This window comes from Kwoniella botswanensis, chromosome 1 (assembly GCF_036426115.1).
Source record: "Kwoniella botswanensis chromosome 1, complete sequence".
Classification (NCBI taxonomy): Eukaryota; Fungi; Basidiomycota; class Tremellomycetes; order Tremellales; family Cryptococcaceae; genus Kwoniella; species Kwoniella botswanensis.
Genome location: NC_088599.1, coordinates 10503311 through 10525206, shown reverse-complemented (window position 1 = coordinate 10525206; position 21896 = coordinate 10503311). Strand labels below are relative to the sequence as shown.

The 21896-nt window shown below is 44.6% G+C and overlaps 8 protein-coding genes across 8 annotated transcripts; 4 read left to right on the top strand and 4 right to left on the bottom strand.

The window, feature by feature from the left end:
* Positions 1-50: 50 nt before the first annotated feature.
* On the bottom strand, positions 51-1826 carry L199_003976 (uncharacterized protein; the record flags this gene model as incomplete). The annotated part of the gene is made up of 7 exons (XM_064889704.1): positions 51-184; positions 393-617; positions 771-1079; positions 1168-1294; positions 1361-1468; positions 1532-1603; positions 1764-1826. 7 exons carry the CDS (start codon positions 1824-1826, stop codon positions 51-53), a joined length of 1038 nt encoding a protein of 345 aa, XP_064745776.1.
* A 462-nt stretch (positions 1827-2288) lies between these two features.
* L199_003975 (uncharacterized protein) lies at positions 2289-5144 on the top strand (the record flags this gene model as incomplete). The annotated part of the gene is made up of 12 exons (XM_064889703.1): positions 2289-2851; positions 2912-3117; positions 3219-3597; positions 3656-3817; positions 3872-3980; positions 4049-4131; positions 4198-4264; positions 4332-4491; positions 4574-4707; positions 4798-4816; positions 4888-5021; positions 5079-5144. 12 exons carry the CDS (start codon positions 2289-2291, stop codon positions 5142-5144), a joined length of 2082 nt encoding a protein of 693 aa, XP_064745775.1.
* Positions 5145-5599: 455 nt separating this feature from the next.
* On the bottom strand, positions 5600-7791 carry L199_003974 (uncharacterized protein; the record flags this gene model as incomplete). The annotated part of the gene is made up of 3 exons (XM_064889702.1): positions 5600-5733; positions 5874-6105; positions 6277-7791. 3 exons carry the CDS (start codon positions 7789-7791, stop codon positions 5600-5602), a joined length of 1881 nt encoding a protein of 626 aa, XP_064745774.1.
* Positions 7792-8878: 1087 nt separating this feature from the next.
* On the bottom strand, positions 8879-10382 carry L199_003973 (uncharacterized protein; the record flags this gene model as incomplete). Its single annotated transcript, XM_064889701.1, has 4 exons — positions 8879-8916; positions 8989-9167; positions 9234-10131; positions 10364-10382. 4 exons carry the CDS (start codon positions 10380-10382, stop codon positions 8879-8881), a joined length of 1134 nt encoding a protein of 377 aa, XP_064745773.1.
* A 1294-nt stretch (positions 10383-11676) lies between these two features.
* On the bottom strand, positions 11677-12774 carry L199_003972 (uncharacterized protein; the record flags this gene model as incomplete). The annotated part of the gene is made up of 3 exons (XM_064889700.1): positions 11677-11874; positions 11961-12508; positions 12648-12774. The coding sequence occupies 3 exons, from the start codon at positions 12772-12774 to the stop codon at positions 11677-11679; spliced, it is 873 nt and encodes a 290-aa protein (XP_064745772.1).
* Positions 12775-13422: 648 nt separating this feature from the next.
* On the top strand, positions 13423-14543 carry L199_003971 (ATP synthase F1, delta subunit; the record flags this gene model as incomplete). The annotated part of the gene is made up of 4 exons (XM_064889699.1): positions 13423-13482; positions 13625-13781; positions 13946-14238; positions 14433-14543. The coding sequence occupies 4 exons, from the start codon at positions 13423-13425 to the stop codon at positions 14541-14543; spliced, it is 621 nt and encodes a 206-aa protein (XP_064745771.1).
* Positions 14544-15551: 1008 nt separating this feature from the next.
* Positions 15552-18010, top strand: L199_003970 (uncharacterized protein; the record flags this gene model as incomplete). The annotated part of the gene is made up of 6 exons (XM_064889698.1): positions 15552-15965; positions 16045-16415; positions 16477-16595; positions 16657-17672; positions 17760-17897; positions 17969-18010. The coding sequence occupies 6 exons, from the start codon at positions 15552-15554 to the stop codon at positions 18008-18010; spliced, it is 2100 nt and encodes a 699-aa protein (XP_064745770.1).
* A 795-nt stretch (positions 18011-18805) lies between these two features.
* Positions 18806-21765, top strand: L199_003969 (uncharacterized protein; the record flags this gene model as incomplete). Its single annotated transcript, XM_064889697.1, has 4 exons — positions 18806-20397; positions 20486-20845; positions 21038-21111; positions 21203-21765. The coding sequence occupies 4 exons, from the start codon at positions 18806-18808 to the stop codon at positions 21763-21765; spliced, it is 2589 nt and encodes an 862-aa protein (XP_064745769.1).
* Between the last annotated feature and the right edge of the window lie 131 nt (positions 21766-21896).

Sequence of the window (21896 nt, the reverse complement as noted above, 5' to 3'; positions counted from 1 at the left end):
GGTACGACTTCACATCCTCCTGAGAGAAGACTATTCGAGGAGTGAACTATCTAAGCCACTTGACCCTCCGAGGCGAACAGCTTGTCCAAACCTTCTTCCACTGCTGAGATCTTAGATAAAAGGATCTTGATAGCTTCTGGAACTAGTTCTTCAGGGTTGTATTGACCTGTTGACTCCACGTTGACTGTGTAGGGACGCGAACATTGGTCAGTTCTACCCATTAAGACAGATAGGAACGTATATTCCTCTTTTCAACAAATAACAAGTGCATCGCCTGATAATACTTAATCTCGTTCCTTTCCCTTTCTCCCCACTTGATATTCCCTCTTCGTCTGATACTTTTCGAGAGATTTCAAGGAGTACAATTGTTTCAGATCGGAAAGTCCACTCACAGATGAAATGATCCCTTATCCTATTCAACGACACCTTATCGGCGAACTCAGGATGTCTCAACACTTCTCTACTGACCGTATCTTTTCGTGGGTTCTTCACTACCACTTGATCATTCTCGATTTCAATGACACCTTCTGGGAAACATTTCTGGAATTTCTGTTGATGTTCTATAGGGATGGGTTCACGGAGGATTATATGTGGGAGAAGTCGGTAAGAGGCGGTCGCTACGATCAAGTGAAGTGTAAAGTGTAGTTAGTATTTTGGTTTTCTAGTGGTAAGAATCCTGCGAGATTCGACCTTTGATTTGATATCCCAGTTTTTCGAAACATTTGTCTGTTCATATCCGTGTTCAAGATGATGAGACCGGATGTACTCACCAACAGGACTGAACTTCGCATGATCCATACCCACTCCCTTCCTCGCGAAACAGTGCAAATCAATCTGTTGACCCGGTCTCAATTTACACAAGAGTATATCCCTATCTACGGGTTTAGGTTCCTTCCCTTTATATTTCCTTGATTGATCTCCTGAAGGTGACCATTTCATCATTCCCGTATAGACATTGGAATCGAAATATAGTTTTTTGGGGTCTTTCTCTGATTTGTCTACTCCCGGACGACGGTCGCATCGTACGGAAAGGTCGAAGACTATCGTATCCGTTTCGTGAGGGGCAGAGTGAGGTGATGCTATAACATGCACACGATGGGACCAGCCTCAGCACCGAAAAGACTTATGAGGATAATAGCGTGGTATATAAGATGAATGGATGCTTACGCCTGTACTTCAATGACCTGGGATCAATCTTCAATGGTACCAATCCAACTCTATGACATAACACTTCATCTTGCATGATAGATGTGTTGTTCCATACGTATATCTCTTCGATGGCAATGGTAGGGACCTAAAGATCAGTACGGATGAGTTAGCTCAGTACGGTATCCGGTTTCAAAATAGCTGACACACTCACCTCAGCAATCATCACTCTCCTCAAAGCATTCGCTATAGATGCGTCTACTCCGACTAAGTCAAATTCGATGGTTGAAGGTGTTAAGCGTTGCACAGATGTGATGAGATTCTACAATCATGGATGATCAGTACTCTTGCAAGCTGATCCTCGACTGGTGTTCAAGCAGCTTACCTCTTTGAATTTCTGTAAATTCCATGAATGATCTTCTCCCGGATAATGTCCAGGGAATTCCGATCCAGCAACCTATATATCGGATAAACGTAGAGGTAAGCAAAGTGTCTGCAATAGCTGGCAATCAGGCCGGCTTCTGGCGGACAGACACGTGTCCCGCAACTCCAGGATGATAGCTGAATTTGTACCATCTGAAGGTTGGGAAGAAGGACAAGAAGGAATGACCACTCACGGCGCCTATTCTCTCAGGGAGGACCTGCACATGCCGTCGAGTATCATCTAGGGAGCGAGGCATGTTGTCTGATAGTGAGTGAGCGGGGTATTGCTTGATTGGATTGTCAGAAGTACCTAATGTTGAAGATAGGAGTAGCAATTTTGTTGTGGTAATCCATCCAGTCAAGCACCAGTCAAAAGTCGAAAACATGATGAATTCCAACTTTTGCTTAGATGGAGGTACCATTTACATTTCATGGCTTCTTGGTTCCTCAGGCACATTTCCAACCACGTGAGTTGGTGTTGCATCGTTGTGTTTCAGCTGTTGATTTCTTTGGGGATGTGAGTGGGGTCCCACATTGATTTACCATGAATAAATGGATAATCCGGTTACTTTGGATGTTGATACAACGTCCGATTTCATCCTCTTGCTCGAAACGACTATCCAAGTGTTATGAACGTCATTGAATGATCACTCGTATCATGATCTGATTCATCAGTAGTCACCAGTCAACTCATACTGCTCAAAGACACCTCCACCGCCATGTCATCACCACCCAACCTCTTGTCCAGCCTCGACCTCATACCAGGTCTCAACTCTCCAGCCAATATCGTCTCACCTCAACCGTCCCTGCCCTCCTCACCACCTTTACCAACTCATCATCAACGATCCAAAACCGCTCCACCACCCAACTTCTCACCTGCCTCACATCATAAAGCATTACCTTCATCCTCATCTTCATCCTCAAAATTAGACGAATCCCCAATCATCGATACAAATTCACCTCATCATAGTCCCCCTTTGGCATCCTCATCAACCGAGACCAGCCCCAATCACGCCTCGTGTTTACGCAGGACACCCTCGTCGTTATCCACTGGATCATCCAATGGACACGGAAGGGAGAAGAAGAGATTGAGATTCACTTCATTGTCTCATACGCATGCTGGTCCTAGTAAATCTGCTTCGACATCCGCTGCTGGAGAAGTCATTTTCCCTGGACGAGCGTTGGAGGAAGGCCAGTATACCCCCAAGTCGACTAAAGGTATACCGAGAGATCAAGTGGACTACCTGATGAGTGATCCTGGTACACCCAACTTGTCAGAAACGTAAGTCAGTTATCAGGGTCAATGCGTAATCATAGCTGAAAAAACGTGTTCAATACATAGTGCCGATCAAATTCGACGGACACTCTCTCTGGCTTCCCTAGACTCGCTATTACTCCTCTCAACGAACCCTTCAGGTGAAAGGGATAAGTTGATAGCGGAAGTATCGAAAGCAGGTAAAGATCTGGTGTGGAGAAGTCAAAATGAGAAGAAATTGTTACCTCGCGATCCTGAGAGAGCAGGTATTCTAGCTTTGAAGAGGGGTCTGCGTAAGTCCTGCTCTACTTCATCTTCCCAATATCCCACTATAAGCACTGTATTCATCAACCACAAGTGAATCGTGTCAGCTAAAAGTATTCTTCATTTGTAGGATCATTCTTATTAGCATTCTCCGTTCGAGCAGGTATAAACGTCCTCCTGGCTCTATTCCGAAACCTTCGTAATAAGAAATTACGTCTTGCGTTATTCCGACACGCCATATTCGGTCAAGAACCCTTCAGGTTCGGTGCAATGCTGGGAACGTTCACTTTCCTCAATACTCTTACCTTACACATGTTGAGATTAGCTCCTCCGATAGGATATTACAGGAGGAGGTTGAAAAATGGATTATTCAATAAACCGACTTTTGGTCCGCCTGAAAGAGAGGGAGATGAAGGTGAGAGAAGGTGGCAGGCGGCTGTTGCTGGTGCAGTGGGTAGTTTGGGGTTGTTATGGGAAAGTCAAAGTAGGAGAACAGGCGTGGCTCAACAGTGAGTTAACTCTTTCCAAATACCAAAAAGAAGGAAATTAACTTACGGGATATTTTAGAATGTTCGTCAGAGGACTTCAAGCTTCTTATAATCAGTATACACCCCGGTTAGGGATACATATACCTCATGGCGATTTATTGGTATTTGGAGCTTGTTGTGGTCAGATCATGTTTGCGTGGTTATGTAGTCCAGAGACTATACCGAGGGAATATAGTGCATGGTGAGTTGAGCCGTTCCTTCGTGTCCGAGTGTGAGCTGACACGATCTTGCGAAGGATCTTACAAGCCTCGAGAGTACCAGGATTTGCTGTCAATGCCAATCGGACATTGGTAAGACAGAAGATCATCGAGCCGGTACAGGTTAAAAAGGCTTTAGAGCACAAGGTGAGCTCTTTACAACGCTTCACACCGTCTAGTGTGTGTACCAAAAGCTGACTAGGGACCCTTCTTAGGCCATCACACCGACGAATCGAAAAACTCTTGAACAGATGCTGGTCAAGCTGAAAGAAGGTTGGAAGCCGTCTGTCGTACCCTGGTGAGCTTGGCACTGGCTTCGTATTCTGTTTCAATGAACGTCAGAATAGCTCACGATGTCTTTCAGTGAGATGGTACACCCCTGGGTGGATAGCTGTCCCGAGACCAATCTGCGACGATTCTTCGCTGTCTTCGTTAGTTCTTTTTTCCATGCTCATATCAATGACAACTCAACTCACGAGGTGCTTTTGCATCACTTAGCGATTCATGCTTCCGGTTTACTCTGCCTTGCATCTTATCCCAATGCTTGTCCTTCGTCGCCATCATGTCCAAAGAGATCCCTTGAAGATGTTAGCAAGGGTCATATGGGGTATAACGAGGAGTTGTTCGTTCTTGGGTGTATTCGTGTTCATTTATCAGAGTGAGTAGCAAGCATGCTCCCATTGATATACGAAGCCATCATCCATTGTATCGTTATTGATCGGCTATCTGGTGTCATATAGCTTTGTTCTGTTTACGTATACAATCGGTCGAACAAGGTTGGGGGACCAACTTTTTACGAAATGCCTTGAAGAGAAAGGAGACTTTCTGGTTGATGGGATTTAGTACTTGTCTGTCATTACTTGTGGAAGAGAAGGTGAGTTGTCACCACTGTACAAAGTGTTCGATTATTACGATGTCTTGGAATGTTTACTGATCTTGCCTCTTGGTTTATTCGTGAATGTAGAAACGTCGTGCGGAACTAGGTGAGCTGAGATCTTTCGGCTTCCCAATTCGAATACTAAGATAGCTGACTTGAATTGCATTTCTCATACAGCGATGTATGTCCTACCTCGTGCACTCGAATCAGCTTGGTCCAGTGCCAGAAAAAGAGCTTGGGTACCTATCGTACCATTTGGCGAAACGATCTTGGGTGCCGTGGCAATGGGTATGGTAATGGATGCTTATAAGGTTAGCGTGTCGTTTTTCCAGAAATAAGATACGAAGCTGACGTTGTATGTGATATAGCATCAACCTGATGCTATGAGTGGGATAGTCAGGAGATTATTGTTCCAGCTTGTTGGACCTGTGTAAATGACAGGTCGTGGTTTCATTCGAAGATGATGAGTCATGTGTATTATCATTAAGATTGTGGGAACGAAGGAAGGAATTTATAGGAGAACACTATAAGAGCCAAATACAGTGATACAGTTCTTCCTATCATGGAGACTCATCCGCCAGTCAGGAGTATTGTATAATTCTGCCTTTCAGATCATTGTAACCTCTTCTACTGTATAACAGAACGTAAATGCATCTTCACCTGCTGTACTATTCACAACCCATTCACCGATCTTCGATCTTCGATGTGTAAGTGATAAGATAAAGACATACATTTCGTGACCATGCAGTACGAGTATATACCATGCTGGAATGGAAATCAGATATAGAGTCTATATGTATTTCCCTAATTGAAGAAACCAAAATATCCAATTATGCAATGATTCAGTCCTATGTTCACCGTTCTCAATGCTTAATGTTGGTTGCATAACCTAAGTAAATCCCCTTATACCCAATACCCTCCTTACGTCATTAACGAATCTCAAACTGTCCAGAACCGGTATAGATTGAAGGAGAGCTTCGTCGTTTGGGTCGGAGGTCCATCCTTCGATGGGTAGAGCGTTGGCTATAGAGATCCACAAGGACAATTTAGCATCTGTTCGTTTTGATGAGTAAGGAAAAGATCATTTCGATCTAATTTGATTTCTTATCTGATCACTTATCGTCCCGTTGTCTCCTTGAAGTACAATCCGGACTCAGACTCACCTTTATTCCAATTATAGCTTACCGGACTATTATCCATAAAACACACCCTGCTGAGATCTTTCTCTACCAGCGACAGATCCTTGATGTAACTCCCATTGGGTTGGAGATGACATGATTCCCTATATAACCTTTTGGCGAATAAGTTCCGACCTGCATCTAACCATTCGATGACGGGGTCGGCATACTCTGGCATGGAGGCTGTGAAGATGACGAGGGTGTACCATGATGCGACCTATGAATAGCAAAAAGATATCAGTATAAGTCAACAAGTCAACAACTTTAGGATAAGTTTGAACTGAACAGAGGATGATCGTCTATGATAAGAGCTTGAGGGGTGTTAAGGTATGATAGTGGATAAACAGAGATGATGGATGTGCAAAGAGGATGAACTTCAAAAACTCACCTTTTTCAAAAAATGATCCACATAAGGTCTTTTATAAACATGATACATTGTTGATCTCCCATTCAACACAACTTCAACCGAATGACCTTCCCTACTTCCAACACCTTTGGATCTATTCTTGCTATTCGTACTCATCAATCCACTCAAGCTCAAACCCAATATCCCTCCTCCACCTGACGAACCGGCATTGATCGACAGTGGACGCGAAGTAGAATGAATAAGTGTCTCGTCAAGATCTAGGATAAGTGTTTTCTGGAGGTGGAAAGGTGTAGTGATATGCCGAGGTATCTTCATACCATTCCCATGTGTGTTGGCCGACAACAACGACGAAGAAGTAGAACTGGAGGTGGGAGTGGTGGTCTTGGTGCGAAAGATGATTGAATCATTCTTACTTATTGGTGCGGGTACGCTCGGATCGAGGATCGAGGTCGATATTGGATTAGCCAGTATGCCTGATTTTCTCGCTTTCTCTGGTTTCGGTTCCACCTGTCCTTCCTGTTCTTTCCCTTGGTCTTCTCTACTGATGATCTTGGGTGTAGGATTCGAAAGTATAGAGGTAGGAGGTGATATCAGAGGTTTTTGTAAATTCGTTATACTCTGTCTATGATGCGGTGGTAACGGTCGAATTAGATCATTCTCACCATCTATTGACGGATCGTTGAGAGTGGTCGTGGTGGTGTTGGTGTTCGGAGCAGACTTCAAACGGAATGTGAAATTTTTCGGATTCCTATTCTCACTGTCTTTCTCTTCAAGATGATCATGATCGTTGATCGTTGTAATTGCGAAATCGTCTTCTGATGGAGGTGGTTTATCCAAAGAAGGTTGATCGGATGGGGCTCTGGTGACTAATGGATCTATCCAATCTTCTTCTCCTTCTCCTTCTCCTTCTTCTTGTTCCGTCTCATTCTCATTGGTTTCTAATAGATCACGTTCAATCTCACTACTTGATCCTTCCTGTTCGACTTCACCTTCGAGTTTACCAATTTGGTTATCTGGCACAGGGACACTCGGACTAGATATTCCAGCAGAAACCATCAGACTCTCCCCTAATTCCCTCAAACCATCCGCCGTCGTTTTGTTCCTCTTAGACCTAGACCGACTCCTACTCCTCCCCGATCTCGTCTCACCCACCAAACTCCTCCAAAAAGCCAACAATATCGACCATAGTACCAGAGCGATGCGGAGGATCAATGGAGTAGTCGGAGGAGGGACCTTGATCGATGAATAGGTGGTAACTACCTTTTTACGTCTGCCGCCCACAGGTCCGACTCCATTTCTGGTGGGATTACCATTGGAGGAGGTCTTGTACCGCCTCTTAGATCGAGGAGTGGGAGGGAGGTTGGACAACCTAGGTGTGGATAGGGGACCAGCACCAGTGTTTGAGCTGGAACTGCCAGGTGGAGTGACGGTTCTACTTAGTGTTGGTTTCGAAGACGATGAAGATGAAGATGAAGAGGATGAAGGGATGGAGATGAATGATGAGAGATAGTAGTCTAGTCGACTGAGGGTGTTCATCTGTATTGTTGTTATAGACATTGTATGAGGTCAGCAAAATGGCGACGTAGATGGCATAGAGACGAAGTCGAGGGTGTGATCGAGAATTGTGAAGGAAATAGAGCAAAGCCCAAGAAGGACTAAAAGCTTCTCACCTTGATTCTCCCCCTATATATGCTATATCATGATCTAGTACGAGCGAACGTAGTGACCTTCGAGCCAAGGTAAAAAGTCGTGGGTAAGGGCTGAACTATATTCGAAAGATATGGTGTTTCGTATTATCGATGATCAAGGTTGGACCGGGTATTCGTACTCTTCAGCCTTCGATGGCCGATGGTATTAGGCGTAGGTGAGGTGACCGTGTTGTCCAATTGAGTGTTTATAGTGATGTCTCAGTATCTTGTTATGTTATAATCATACTCATAGTCAGTCGTCCTCTTGATTCTTGATTTCCCGGAACAACGCGATACCTGATACCTGTACAAAGATACACATAACACATAACTGCATATAACCGGAACTTTATCCTGAATCCTGAGCTGTGCTAATCGTCCCACTCTGTATAACCGTGGGGACAAACCCCATACAAATGCCAATGCTACAACTGGGACAGGTCAGTACGGTGCATTGGTTTAGCTTGACGCCAATGCTCAAGTTATATGCAATCGCTTCACATCATATCATATACATCTCACAAGCATATACAGATAAGATAAGATGTTATATTCATTCATTTATGTTTATACGATTTCTTCTTATATAGTCTGACCAAAAATTAGATATAAAAGGTATGATTTCACTCTGACAGATCGTTACTTCTTCATGTCATCTCTCCAAGATAGATTCCAATTCAAGATCATGGAAGAGATAAAGATGAGCAAGCTAGATGCATCAATAGTGAAATCACCTTTCACCTTTGAGGGGAAGTGAGGCGAGAGGCGGACGAGTTGTGAATGAACAGATATGATCTGGGGTTTTAGGGTGTTTTTACTGTTGGAAGAAAGACGGACGACAGGAAATTGTTGAGACGGGCGAAATGACAAAGAGAAATATTTGATTTTTAAACAGGTCGATACTAGAGGGGTAGCTGACGATATGAGGAATGCACTTAAGCAGCCTCGGCGCCATCTTGGTTTTGGTTAACCCCTATTGAATTTGCGACATCTCGTCAGCACTACATTACCATGAATCATAAAGTGCGGGAAGTCTGATACTCACGTCGCTCTTTCTCAGACTCGAGTTGAGAGTAGAGGAGCATTAAGGCTCTCTCGGTAGATTCGGGAGTACCTTGAATGGTGAACATTCTCTCGCCGGTCTCGTCGTGGGGGACTTTAGCGATGGAGATTCTCGAACCGGAAAGTCGTCTGATCTCAGTGATCTTAGCACCACCTCGACCGCTGTACATGGGTGAGAGATGAGATCAGCATGAATACTTCAGATTGAGTGAGCCACATATAACTTACATGATACAACCGACCATATCACTAGGAATAGAGATGTTTTGAGTTCTGAGGTTGGGATCATTGAGGTTGATTGGAGGGTTCTCGGATTGTCTTCTGTCGGCTAAGGCAGCTCCAGCTCCAGCTGCACCTGAGATGGAAGCTCGGGGAACGGCCGAACCTCTTCTCTCACCAGTAGGGAAGGGGTTACCGAAACCGGCAGCAACCGAGGTCCTTCTGATTCCTCCAGTGGGGCCAGTAACAGCTTGAGCACCTAATCCACCAGCTAATACACCGGCATCACCAGCCGCACCAGGGTGGTAGAGAACGGTACCGGCTCCCCTATCGAAATCTTCTTGGAGACATTTAGCAATTTCAGCAACAGCAGTTTTGATAGCATCTACTGATCCTTGAACTTCTACTACCCTTTCGGTAGATTGGGGTAACATCTCTTTAGAAGCTACCATCCTTGCTCCGGAGAGGTCTTGGATCTGTTTGATCTTGAGACCTGATCGTCCAATGACGGTACCCATCAAATTGTGAGAGATGAGTAATCGAATAGAAGTGAATGATCCAACGGGTGGAGGAGGTAGGGAAGAGTCCGAGAGAGGAGTTTCAAGAAGGAGTCTAGCTACTTCTGCATAAGCTGAAGAGACTGATTCGAGATCCCCCGAAACGGAGAATACACGATCTTGTACACCTGGTACAACTTTTGATACTCCAGCTTTGACACCGGTCAAATTTCTGATATGAGCGATGGTAGCTCCGGCTTTACCGATGATGATACCTGCCTCTTTGGTAGAGACCAACGATCGAAGTGAGAGGGGGTGTTCACCATTCTCGTTGGTACCGTTAGCGCCGGTAGTAGGGGATGCGGCAGAGGGGATGGTAGCCTCTTGAGAGGTCTTAGGGGAGACTTGATCTTTGATACGTGTAAGAAGAGAATGGTGAGTTCGTCGACAATATAATTCAGGAGAGAAACGAGAAAGCACGGGATTGAATCAGCACAGGCATGTTACCGGATGTTAAAGTTGGAGTATACAGTAAAAGAAGATGATGAGGAAGTGAAGACTGAGGGAAGAGTGGAGATGGAGATCGAAGTCGGACGGTGAGTCGAGATGAGATGATGAGAGAATGTTCCAGCTAGTACTTACCAGGAGCGATTTCAGCCATTATGAATCGAAGGTAATAAGGTTAAAAGAGACTGAGTCGAGTCGAGGAGAGGTTGGGTTGTAGGATGGAAGAAAGAGGTCGAGGAGCGGAGTCGAGTTGGGGGAAGGTGAGGTGAGGTTGAGCGTGTAGGTGAAGGTGAGTGAGCAGGTGGCGAAGAGAAGGTGGATGATGAGGTGAAGAAAGGAAAGGAGGGAGAGGGGGATGAGAAGGATCAAAGGTGGATAGGTAGGATGGATGGTGTGTACACAGTAGTGAGACAGTGCGGTGTGTGCTTGGGTGGGTGTGTGTGCTTGTGCTTGACAATTTAGAATGGAGTGGAGTAAAGTGGCAATGTCCGCGAGTGGCAAATTTCTAATCACCTCACCTATACCATTCACCGGAGCTTAATGTCTCACTTTTCACAATTAAACCTGAGAGGCATGACTCCGAGACCGACAAGGAACCAGTGCTTCTTCACCTGGAATCCTGACATGTTCTCGCCATATGTATGTACTCAACACCATGTGCAGAGTAAAATGATCGACAGAAAGGTTACTTGCCTGATTCGGAAATACTACCTACTCACATAGCATGATATCAACTCCATCGAAAGGAACAACACTCTCAGGCTTTTCATGCTCCTATATCTGATGAGCTTGGATTGACATCAACAAGATGGACAAAAACTTTCGACTCATGCACGAAGCAACGATAAAATGACCACAGAAGCTGAAAGCACCTTGTTGTTGTGGTGATATGCAGGCAATGCTGTATCAAACCAGGAATTACAGCTATAGCACGATAAGGCAAGTAAAATGATATGGTGGTTCGTCAAGGGGAAAGGTCAAATCTCGTATATTTCCAAGTGGGACTACCCATAGCCATAACCTTGGTCAAAAACACTGCCAAGTCATTCGACCACCGAGTGAAGGCTAGGTAAGTGGGTTATTAATTTAGATAGGTGTGTGCGTGCGCGTAGAGTAGTTTATCCGAATACAGCCGGTTAATCCGGTTCCGCGCTACACAAGATGATTGCTGAACCGAGAATGAAAGAATCATCGTTCCCCTTTTTCACTGCATTTGACTTGGCTCATTCCCAAGTGAGTGAAGATCCGATATGGCCGTAGATGTAATGCGAAGACATCTAATGAATATGCGCTGTACCCGTACAAAAGATCTATGGATAGGAAATGGAATAAGAACAACAATACGAATGTTGAGGAACGAGCCAAAGTTCGATACAAAAGGATGGAAATTGATACGAGGACAAAGATGCGTTAAGCTGATGGTAAGGGTGCTGGACGAGACGACCATTCTAAACCGAAGTAGTCAATCCCGATCCTATATCTGCTCCTACTTGACCAGGCGATACACTATCGTCTCCACCATTATCACCTATCTTACTCTCTTCTTCCTTTTTCATCTGCTCAATCTCTTCCGCAGTCAAGAAACGACCTCCTTTACCCCTTGGTCGCGAACAGGCATGACGATGTCTTGATTCGTGCAAGTATGGCTGAGACGCGCATCATTCGTGTCAGCTTTGCCCGATCACAATGATAATGATAATGATAATGACAATGTTGTTGAGGATCCACTCACTTTTCGAGATCTGACCAATCTATTCAACTCTTCTAACCTTGCTCTCGCCAATCGTCTTTTCAATATTCGATGGTATTGCTTCGCATTGACATATAACGGTTCTTCATTATCCACCTCCCCATCTACTTCTAATGGTTCTTCACCATCGTAATTCCCATGAGTGAGGTCATCTTGATTTTCATGTTCATTTTCATTTTCGATCTTAACCAATTCATCATCATCGTTATGGTGTATACCTTCGTCATCATCGGCATCATGTAGATAATCTTCGCCAAATGAGGCGGAATGAGCTGGACCCCCATGGGCATTCCCATGTGAATGCGCATGATGATGGTTATGATAAGTGGATGGACCAGGTTGACTTAAATCTAGATCCAAAAAGGACGAAGTAGGATCATCACCATCGGGAGTACCTCCAGGGAAAGGAGAGGAGTTGGTAAAATTGGGTGGGATCAACTGATGAGGGTAATGATGTCGTGAAGAGAAAGATGATGTGGATGGTGTGTTGGATGTTTGAGGTGGTGTAGGGAAATTATAATTTCCTAGACCTATACGAAATGAGAATGTGATTAGCTTGAGATCTAACACATCAGACAATTTGAGATCGAGAGATATCACAGTGATCATGAAGTGTGGTCGATGTAGATTCAGATATCCAAAGCTTTGTTGTGGACATTGTAGACTCACCACCATTCTTCAGATCGAACCCTCCATCATAACCCGTCGAGAAACTCGGATCAGAGAAAGTCGGACTAGGTGGATACGATCCGCCACCATTTGGTAATAAGGAGAACAAAGGCAATGTGGTGCTCATCGTGTATACGCTGTATGTATTCTTCGGGTCACCGATGTGTGAGGCAGATGTTGATGCTGATGTGAAACCGAAAAGGTCGGAAATATCTGTGATGAGGGTTATTTGTTTTGTTGGTATCACTGAGAAAGAGGTATCGATGAGATAAAATTGATGGAGGTGGCCAATTATCGAGTATCGACGTGAATGGGATATCTACAGTGGCAAGCTGATGATGATTGGGTATTGATATGATGATTATGATATATGATTATGGTTATATAACTGTGATTGCTCCTCCTTTCCTTTCCAAATGGCAATAAGCGAGCCAACACACTAGTACTACCGGTGGTGGTTGATGATGCTCTCGCTCTTCGTCCGAAAAAACAGATTCGAGAGATGAAAACAAAAAACCTCGGAGGGAACCGGCCGGCCACGTGTAGGTGTTCTTGGGCTACCGGAACTATACCTGCCACATTGTGATACGCCGACGGTGTTATACTTGCGTTCTTATGTGGTAAGGGCGCTGGCCGTTCCGTGAGATGGTGATACTCACTCACTCACTCAGCAGAGACAAGTAGACAACGTCAAGGACCATATACGTATCATCATCCTTAACCCCCCTATCCTCCTTCACTCCCCACTCATTATACCATCCCACCAGCAGCAAAAATGGCTTCCGCAATGAGGTCTGTCCTCTCAAGAGGTTACGCAACCGCTTCAGCTGTCAAAGTGGGTATCCTCATATTGGCTCGAATCTTTCGGCCGTGGAGACTATCATGATGTTCACCATATCGACAATTTCAATATCATCAATTGATGATCATAGCTGTGAGATGCAAGGTGCTAATTGACCTTTTGATCCTTACAATAGGCTCCCATCCAACTCAACTCCCTCACTGGTACTTATGCCACCTCGACCTACCTCGCTGCTTTGAAGAAGTCTCCCAAGGATTTGGAAAGTTTAGCAAAGGATATTGAGGCTTTCGACAAGAAGATCAAGGAAGATGCCAAGGTATCTGCTTTCATCCGTGAGTGACACTTCTCTACACTATACCTCCTTCTATTCTATCAGAATGTAATCAAAGAAGAAAACTTGATATGTGTTCTACAAATCGTTAACACCTACGTAAACTATGTCTGTATTAAACTGAATAATATACTAATCTCTCCTTGTCCTTCTTCATTGAAACAGAAAACCCCACTCTCTCAGCTTCCGAACGAACCAAAGCTCTCTCCTCAGTCGTTCCTTCCGGCTCTTCACCCATCCTCCTCAACCTCCTTACCGTTTTATCCGAGAACGGTCGACTCTCATCCGCTCCCAAGGTATTCGCAGATTTCGGTTCTCTCATCTCTGCTTACCGTGGTGAACTCGAGGTTGTCGTCACCTCTGCTGAACCATTAGATAACAAGGCGCTCAACAGGATTGACAAGGCTTTGCAAGGTACGGAGATCGCTAAGGGAAAGACTTTGAAGGTTGTTAACCGGGTGAGTATATGATTCAAGGTGGTTTTGACATTGAGAGATGAGAGATGGATTGAAAACGAGGGATAGTCTATATTTTGACCGGATAAAAGATCATATGGGGAAGAGCACGTTTGAGTGTTGTCATTCGGGATGTGGGGATTGGCACGATATCTTGTTATTCCCGATATACATACTGACGTTCACATAACCCACAGGTCAACCCATCAGTCCTTGGTGGTCTCCTCGTTGACTTCGGAGACAAATCGATCGATCTCTCAGCTTCTTCCAAAGTCAACAGATTCAACACTGCTCTTACCCGTGAGTAACACGATATATCTTTCCTAATGATTATACTGATATAATTGTTGTTTCTCGTGTTTACAGAAGGTGTATAAGTCAAATATCTTGAATAGAGATTGATAGTAGTAGTTGATGGATGGAGGATACACAAACAAAAGAATGACAATGAAATGAATTGCATTTGCTCGGCTTGTCACGACATCGTCGTCATACCTGGTGGCATGTGAAGTGAGCTGAACCGGAAGAAGCAGAAGAACTGAGTCAATAGCACTAAATGGGGTGGCCAGATGTTGTACACTGTCTTGTGCTTCTGGTGTGAGGCTGAGAGCATAATCTGTTGCGTCTTATCTGCCGATTGGATCGGTATATGCTACAGAGAAGGGTAGTGACGCATTCATCAATCATTGTTCCCCTTCTTTTGTTCTGGTTCAAAGGGAGGGAAGGTTATGTTTGTCTTGTTCTTTGAACAAAATATATAGCATCGATATCACACGCATCTATCTCTCCCTCTCCATATTGGTCATACATCCTTCGATAAGATCGTTCTCCTTTTCAACAACTTGTGACAGACAGTCGACGCATAAGTTCAGGGGGATACTTTTGGTGCGGGATCTATTTTACCCGTAAACAGTTCAAGTTTAATTTTGGAACATATCACCAATTCAGTTTGTCACCTCAAGTTGAGCTGTCCTATCCATTCATCAACGGCGTTCACTCACGTCGCCTTTCTCAATCTCACTCTTCACTCTCTCGATCCACTCTCAACTCGGTCTGTCAGCCATATTCCTCTTCTTCTTTTGTTCTCATTCTTGCTGCACGACAAGGACTATCTCCCGACAATCGCAGTTTCGGCTCAATTACGTTGAGATTCAACCATTTAGTTGATTCGTTGATTCAGTCAATCGTTTACCGATTTGATTGGGAAGGCTTGTTTAATTTTGCATATCCTACAATCTCCTTGCTTCACAATCTCCATAACTTTGACTTTCTTCCATTTGCCACCCACATCTTGCCCTCTCCGCTCCTCATCCACGATGCCCACTGCGAACTCCCGTCCTCGACCCAAATTGCCCGGCCGATCCTATTCCAACCTTCACGACGACCCTCCATCAGACGCCACCAAGGCAGACGACGATGCAGTCGACGACGTATATCGGGAGGTCAACTCCACAGGATCGTTACAGGCTGCAGCCAAGGAATTAGAACAATACGGTAGGTTCGCCGACGATCCTGAAGAGTCGGGCTTTCTGGAACAACATAATATACAGGAAGATGTAATCATGACTGATGAAGATACAGATGACGAGCTGTCGCCTATATCCCCTGGTAATGCTCCTAAGCAGAATAGCAAAGGAGAAGTAGTTCATCTACAAGAGGTCGTAGATGGATTGTGGATTGGTGATTTGGTGGCTGCTATGGATACTGAGGGATTGCAGCAAAAGGGTATAGTGAGTCGTTCAACGATTCATAAGCTTGGTTTCCTTTGTCTCTCGATCAGCTAACTACTTTTCGTGGTTAATGTGATAGACCAACATTCTATCCCTTCTCAGACCTGCATTAGAGTTCGCCCCTGAATTTGCTGTATACCCATTGGAAATTGACGATTCGGCAGATACGGATATCCTCACCCACTTACCATCGTGTGTGGCTTGGATACAGTCGATCCTCCAGCTAAGAGAGAAATATGAAGCTTCGAATGGAAATGAAGCAGTTCAGATAGAGAGAGATCCAATAATATCTAGATTGGCTGGTGAGCCCAAGAATGGCGGTGTGCTGGTGCATTGTCAAGCTGGGATGAGTAGGAGTGCAACTGTAGTGGCTGCCTTTTTGATGAGGGAATATGATTTGGATCCCGTTCAGGCTGTGGTGGCATTGAGGGAGAAGCGACCTGTGGTAGAGTGAGTAATGACTCCGATAATCATCTCTTCGTGGTGCTAATTTTACATATATCTTTCATAGCCCATCTGAAACCTTCTGGCATCAACTTGGGTTATTCTATAATGCTGATGGCAGAGTCTCACTCAAGGACAAATCTACAAGAAGATTCTATATGGACAGGACAGCATCCCAATTTATGAGTAGGTGACATCCACCTGATCGTTACTGATACAACATGTCAAGCTGACTTATCGTTCGCAGATGGGGATGGAGGTGCACCTGCAATCGACCAAATGGCCAAATACCCCTTGACACCCTCACCTTCCAATCCACCTACGCCTATGGGAGGCCATGGTCGACGCAAAATCCGATGTAAGATGTGTCGAAGACAGTTGGCAGTAAGAGAACATATGATGGACCACATATTGGATCAACAACCCGTCTCCAGACCTAGAACCCCGTCCAATGTCACTCTACCTTCACCTAAACTATCTACAAGCTCCAACTTCGCCCCTGCCAGTGGATCATCAGCTAAAGAAAGAGAACGAAGAGCCAGTGTAGTTAGTGATGTTATAAATCCCTTGACTGGTCTACCAGGCAGGCGAGCAAGTCATACTTCCATTTCAAGTTTATCGGCATTACAAACCACCTCAATGGACAACTCTTCGAAAGACAGTCAATCCCAACAACCTTCTCCAGGAGGTGGTATACCCCTACCGAGAAAACCTGCCACACCCGGATTGACATTGACAGCTTCATCGCCCGAAACTGGTAATCATTCGAAACTTTCTGGTGAGAAGGAACATATGCCAAGTATATTAGGTAAATTGGAGAATAACTCTTCACCGAAATTAGTATCTTCTTCGCCTAAACCAATTTCAAATGCACCGTTCCCTTCTTTTGACAACCAGCCTCCCCCTAGTGGTGGAAGGGTATTTCAATCTGCTGAACAGTTGAATTCAAGATTACCTCCTCAGTTATTGGCCTTGAGGATGGCGGGAAGTACACCGACCAGTCAATTATCTTCACCTATCGGAAGTTCGCCTGCTTCTTCACCTGAGAAAGAAAATCATACTCCATCGCAACAAAGTTACCCCCCGTCTCAGTCTCAAAATGTTACGAACGCAGCTAGAAGGATGAGCATGTTGGCTATGACTCCCAATACACCTGATACACTTGAGAGAAGAGGTAGTATCTCTGATATTCAGGGTGGGAGTGGGAGTGGAGGATATCCTATATTGGTTAATAATAAATGTTCGGGTTATTTCGTCGAACCTGTAAGTGATGCTCGTGAACACGCATAGCGCCAACGCACGCATACAAGATCGCTGACAGATAGGTATTTTATCGTTGTGTACCGCTAGCTCACATGGATGGAACCCGTCTTGCAGAATGGAGATATAGCAGGAAAGTTGATCTGCCCAAACGAAAAATGCGGTGTGAAAATCGGTAATTTCGATTGGGCGGGTGTTCAATGTGGTTGTAAAGAATGGGTGACACCTGTGAGTGATAGAAGGTTCTTCTGATAGGTGATGATAACTATTGACTGACATACCTGTTGGATGGGATATAGGGGTTCTGTATTCATCGAAGTAAGGTCGATGAAGTTTGGTAGATCGTCCTCACCATGGAGTTCTTGTGAAGATTTCAGTTTCCATTCTCAATTCATTCTTCCTATTTCCTTCTTTTGTTATTGCATATACATAAACACAAATTACATCATTGCATATGTTTCCAGTTTCACCAGCATCATCTTCAAATTATTATACACGTAGTATCGTACACAATTACAATGTGACGCCATGACATTTTTCCATACTCCTCAATTCGAGATCTTTCTGATGATCTGTACAGAATCATATTCATATTGCTAAATCTCGATCATATTCACATGCATTCTTTCATCGTCTCTGCAATACTGCAATAGGCTACATTACATTCAAGCGACGATTGCACCTGTTCTCGAGGGTGATGTGGCGAAGTGGCAGTGGCAGACCAGTGTGGCTTGTCATTCTGGGATGAAACTCGGTTTTTGGGAATGTCTACCATATTTTAATCATTTGGCCCTGCGTTTCTTCCCAAATGACGCAGATATGAGGATTCACAGCCTTCCTTGAAGTCTAAGAAGATGAAGACTCATACCAACGTCCCCATAATGGTTCAGTAAGAGCTAATGTGAAAGGGTACGACTTTGAGCATCAATCTCCAAAGTACTGTAGACAAGTTAAGTCTGACTTCTTCTTATTGATCCTTGGTCATACTTCTGTAACCACTAACACCACAGGAATTGAAAAAGTCAGTGCCCTATGGATCATCCGTTGCCCTTTTCTCTGAACACGAGAAAGAAAGAAAAAAGCCAAAGATCAAAGATAACGAAAGGGGCCGCTTCATTTTGCTCGCCCTACGAAAAATGCGACTACCTCTGCAAACGTTATTTACCATCCTCCTGTTCCTCACTCTTCAATCTCCCATATCAGCGTTCCTAAACCTACCTTTCCTATCCTCTTCTTCACCGACGATATCTTCATCACTCAAAAGTAAGAACCTCATACCTGTTAAACGATACCTATCTTCTTCCAAGAGGACAACTCAACTCAAGAGATTTGGTTATTTCTCATTTTCGAGACATCCTAGATCTCTTCCCGATTGGGATCCTCTGGAGGGGGTGGAAGGGGTATTGGTACATCGTGGAACACCCAATCAGGAAGTGACAAGCCTAAAAGCTGAGGCTGAGTCTTTGGCTATCGACCAACTTCCCAACGATGACCCGGTTGAAGAGGGAGAGGAAGACATGGAGGGACAGCTGGAAGAAAGGGATGATGAGGAGGAGGAGTTCATTTTGGAAGATTGTGAAAAACGACAAGACAATGTTGATTCGGGTAATAGTCAATCGTTGATAGCGGAATTAGGTTCCATCCCACAGGAAGAAGTCAGCCTAGCGCAAACCCAATTTCAGGAAGATCTTGATACTAGCGACCAACTGGACATTGACCCCTCATCGTCCGTGTCGATGCCAACGGACGGAGGCGCAGGCGACTCGAGGAAGCATAACGATAAGATCTTATGGTCAGGCTTGGAGTCCCTCTTACCGCTCGAAAAAGGGATATTGAAGAAGAGACATAGTGATAAATCTGGTGGCGGACGCATGTATCATTCAAGTGATGGGGGTGGTAAGAATGACGAGGGAGATTATAGTTCAGTAAGGGGAAGAAAAGGGAGTCATGGAGGCGATTATGGTTCGGGAAGGAAAGGATATGGTAAATATGATAACGATTATGACAGTGGAAGTAGGCATTCTGGACAGGGCCAAGGAGGATATAATGATGCGACTCAATCTCATCGTGGGGGATATAAGAACGATAAAGGTCGACCTGGTGTTGGTGGATCGCATAAAGGCGGTTCAGGCGATGGCGGGAATGGGAATGGACAATATCAAGAAGACTGGGAAAGACCTTCCTCATCTTCATCGAATAATCATTATGGCTATGGCTCAGGGAGCAACGATGAGGATGGAGACGAAGGGTGGCATCACGGTTATGGTTCGGATTCAAGCTCAAAAGGAGACGGTAATAGGAATGGGAAATGGGACGATGGACAATACCATCCTTGGACATCCAACTCGAATACCCATTCAAATTGGGATCATCATCCTTCATCGTCGGACTGGGACAACCATCCATGGCATCCCTCATCAAATACCAACACTAAATCTGACACCGACCATGATTTTTCCAGTCAGTCCTCATCGAACAACCATCGTACGGACTGTACGAACCTTTCCAGCTTCTACAGATCAGCCCAACAGAATGGAGGAGAATGGCTCAAACATAATGGATGGTCTTCCTCTGGCATCAACGGAGATGACACATCCGATTGCTGTACATGGTTTGGGGTGACTTGCGATCCGATCTCCAGGAGAGTCACTGCGCTGAACCTGAGAGGGAATGGGTTGGAAGGTGATCTGGCTAGGAGTTTATTCAACTTGGATGCACTGATGAGACTGTGAGTGTGTCCGAGCTTAAGTGGTTCAACAAACAAAGCAGAGAATTAACATCGTCTTGACACTAATCTTTTCTGCATGCTCGTGTAGCGATTTATCCCAGAATACACTCTCCTCTTTACCAGACACATTTGATTCGCTACCCCGACTTACCCACTTGAATATCTCATCCTCTTCTCTGTCATCCTTCATCCCTAGCTCCATATCAACTTCGACCTCATTGATCAACCTTGATCTATCGGACAACCTTTTGGTCGGGAACGTTCATCTATCCGCATCAACGTTGAAATCGGTCGATCTGTCAAATAACAAATTGAGCAGTTTCTCAATCAGCCCAAGTGGAATGAATAGTCTGAGTAGATTTGTATTGAACAATAATAATTTCGAGGGTGAATTACCTGATTTGAGTGGGTTGAGGAGGCTGCAGAGTTTGGATGTTTCTTATAACAAGTGAGTTGTCTTGTGTCGAATCGTACTGCTTCCGAGACAGGGTAAAGGTTGATTACAGTGCCATGAACTTGTGAATTTCCAGCTTGTAAGTACAGTGCTCTCTTGTATGACATTCGCCGGGAGTTGTGATTGAATTACAAGCTCCGTGAAGTTCTTGTCAGACACTAATGGTTTATTCTTCCACTCGTCTAGTACTGGACCGCTATTCGATATATCCAATCTCACCAATCTTACAAGATTAGACGTTCGCTCAAATCAATTGACAGGTAAGCCAAAGCTCCACGATACCACTTTCCCTCCTAAATCAGTAATACCTTTTGCCAATTGATACTGACCTCCCCTCATTATCTGTATCAGGTTCCTTCCCCACCCTTCCGCCGTCCATGCAATCACTCTACCTATCCTCCAACCGATTCACCGGTCCTATACCCTCTCTCCCTGCTCCAACGGGTTTGACAAGCTGTTACGTCCTTCCTAACAATTTCTCACCCTGTCCTTCCAAAGGAGACCTGAGTGACCCGAACACATTAGCTTCGAAATGTCATCTCAAAACATGTGGTCAACAACAACCAACCACCACAGTCATTTCGTCAAGCACCAGTGAAGGGGGAGGGACGACGATTGATGCATCTCAAGTATCCGTAACTACTCTACCCAACTCGCAAAAAGGTATTCCAGTAAATCCTTTACCCGGTGAAAATCTAGATGACTCCCAGAACGGAGGACAACCTCAAGTGGTATCGTCCAGTGGGTGGCAGGGACTCAAGTCGAAGAATCAACCTAACCAGCTTCCGCAGGCACAGAGGTTAGGTTCAAACAAGCTGAGTAGTGAAGGATCAAATACGATGAATACCCAAGGGCAATATACCATAGTGGTCGGTTTATTCGTTTCATATATTGTTTTCTCTTTTGGTCTTTAACCTGATGATCATAATGAAAATTACGAGTCAAGATGAAGTGTTACTGTATATCATATGCAAGCTATCCTCCCCTTACCTTCACTTCTTCCCTCGTCAGTTCGAACATACGGGGAGCATGCACTGTAGATTCG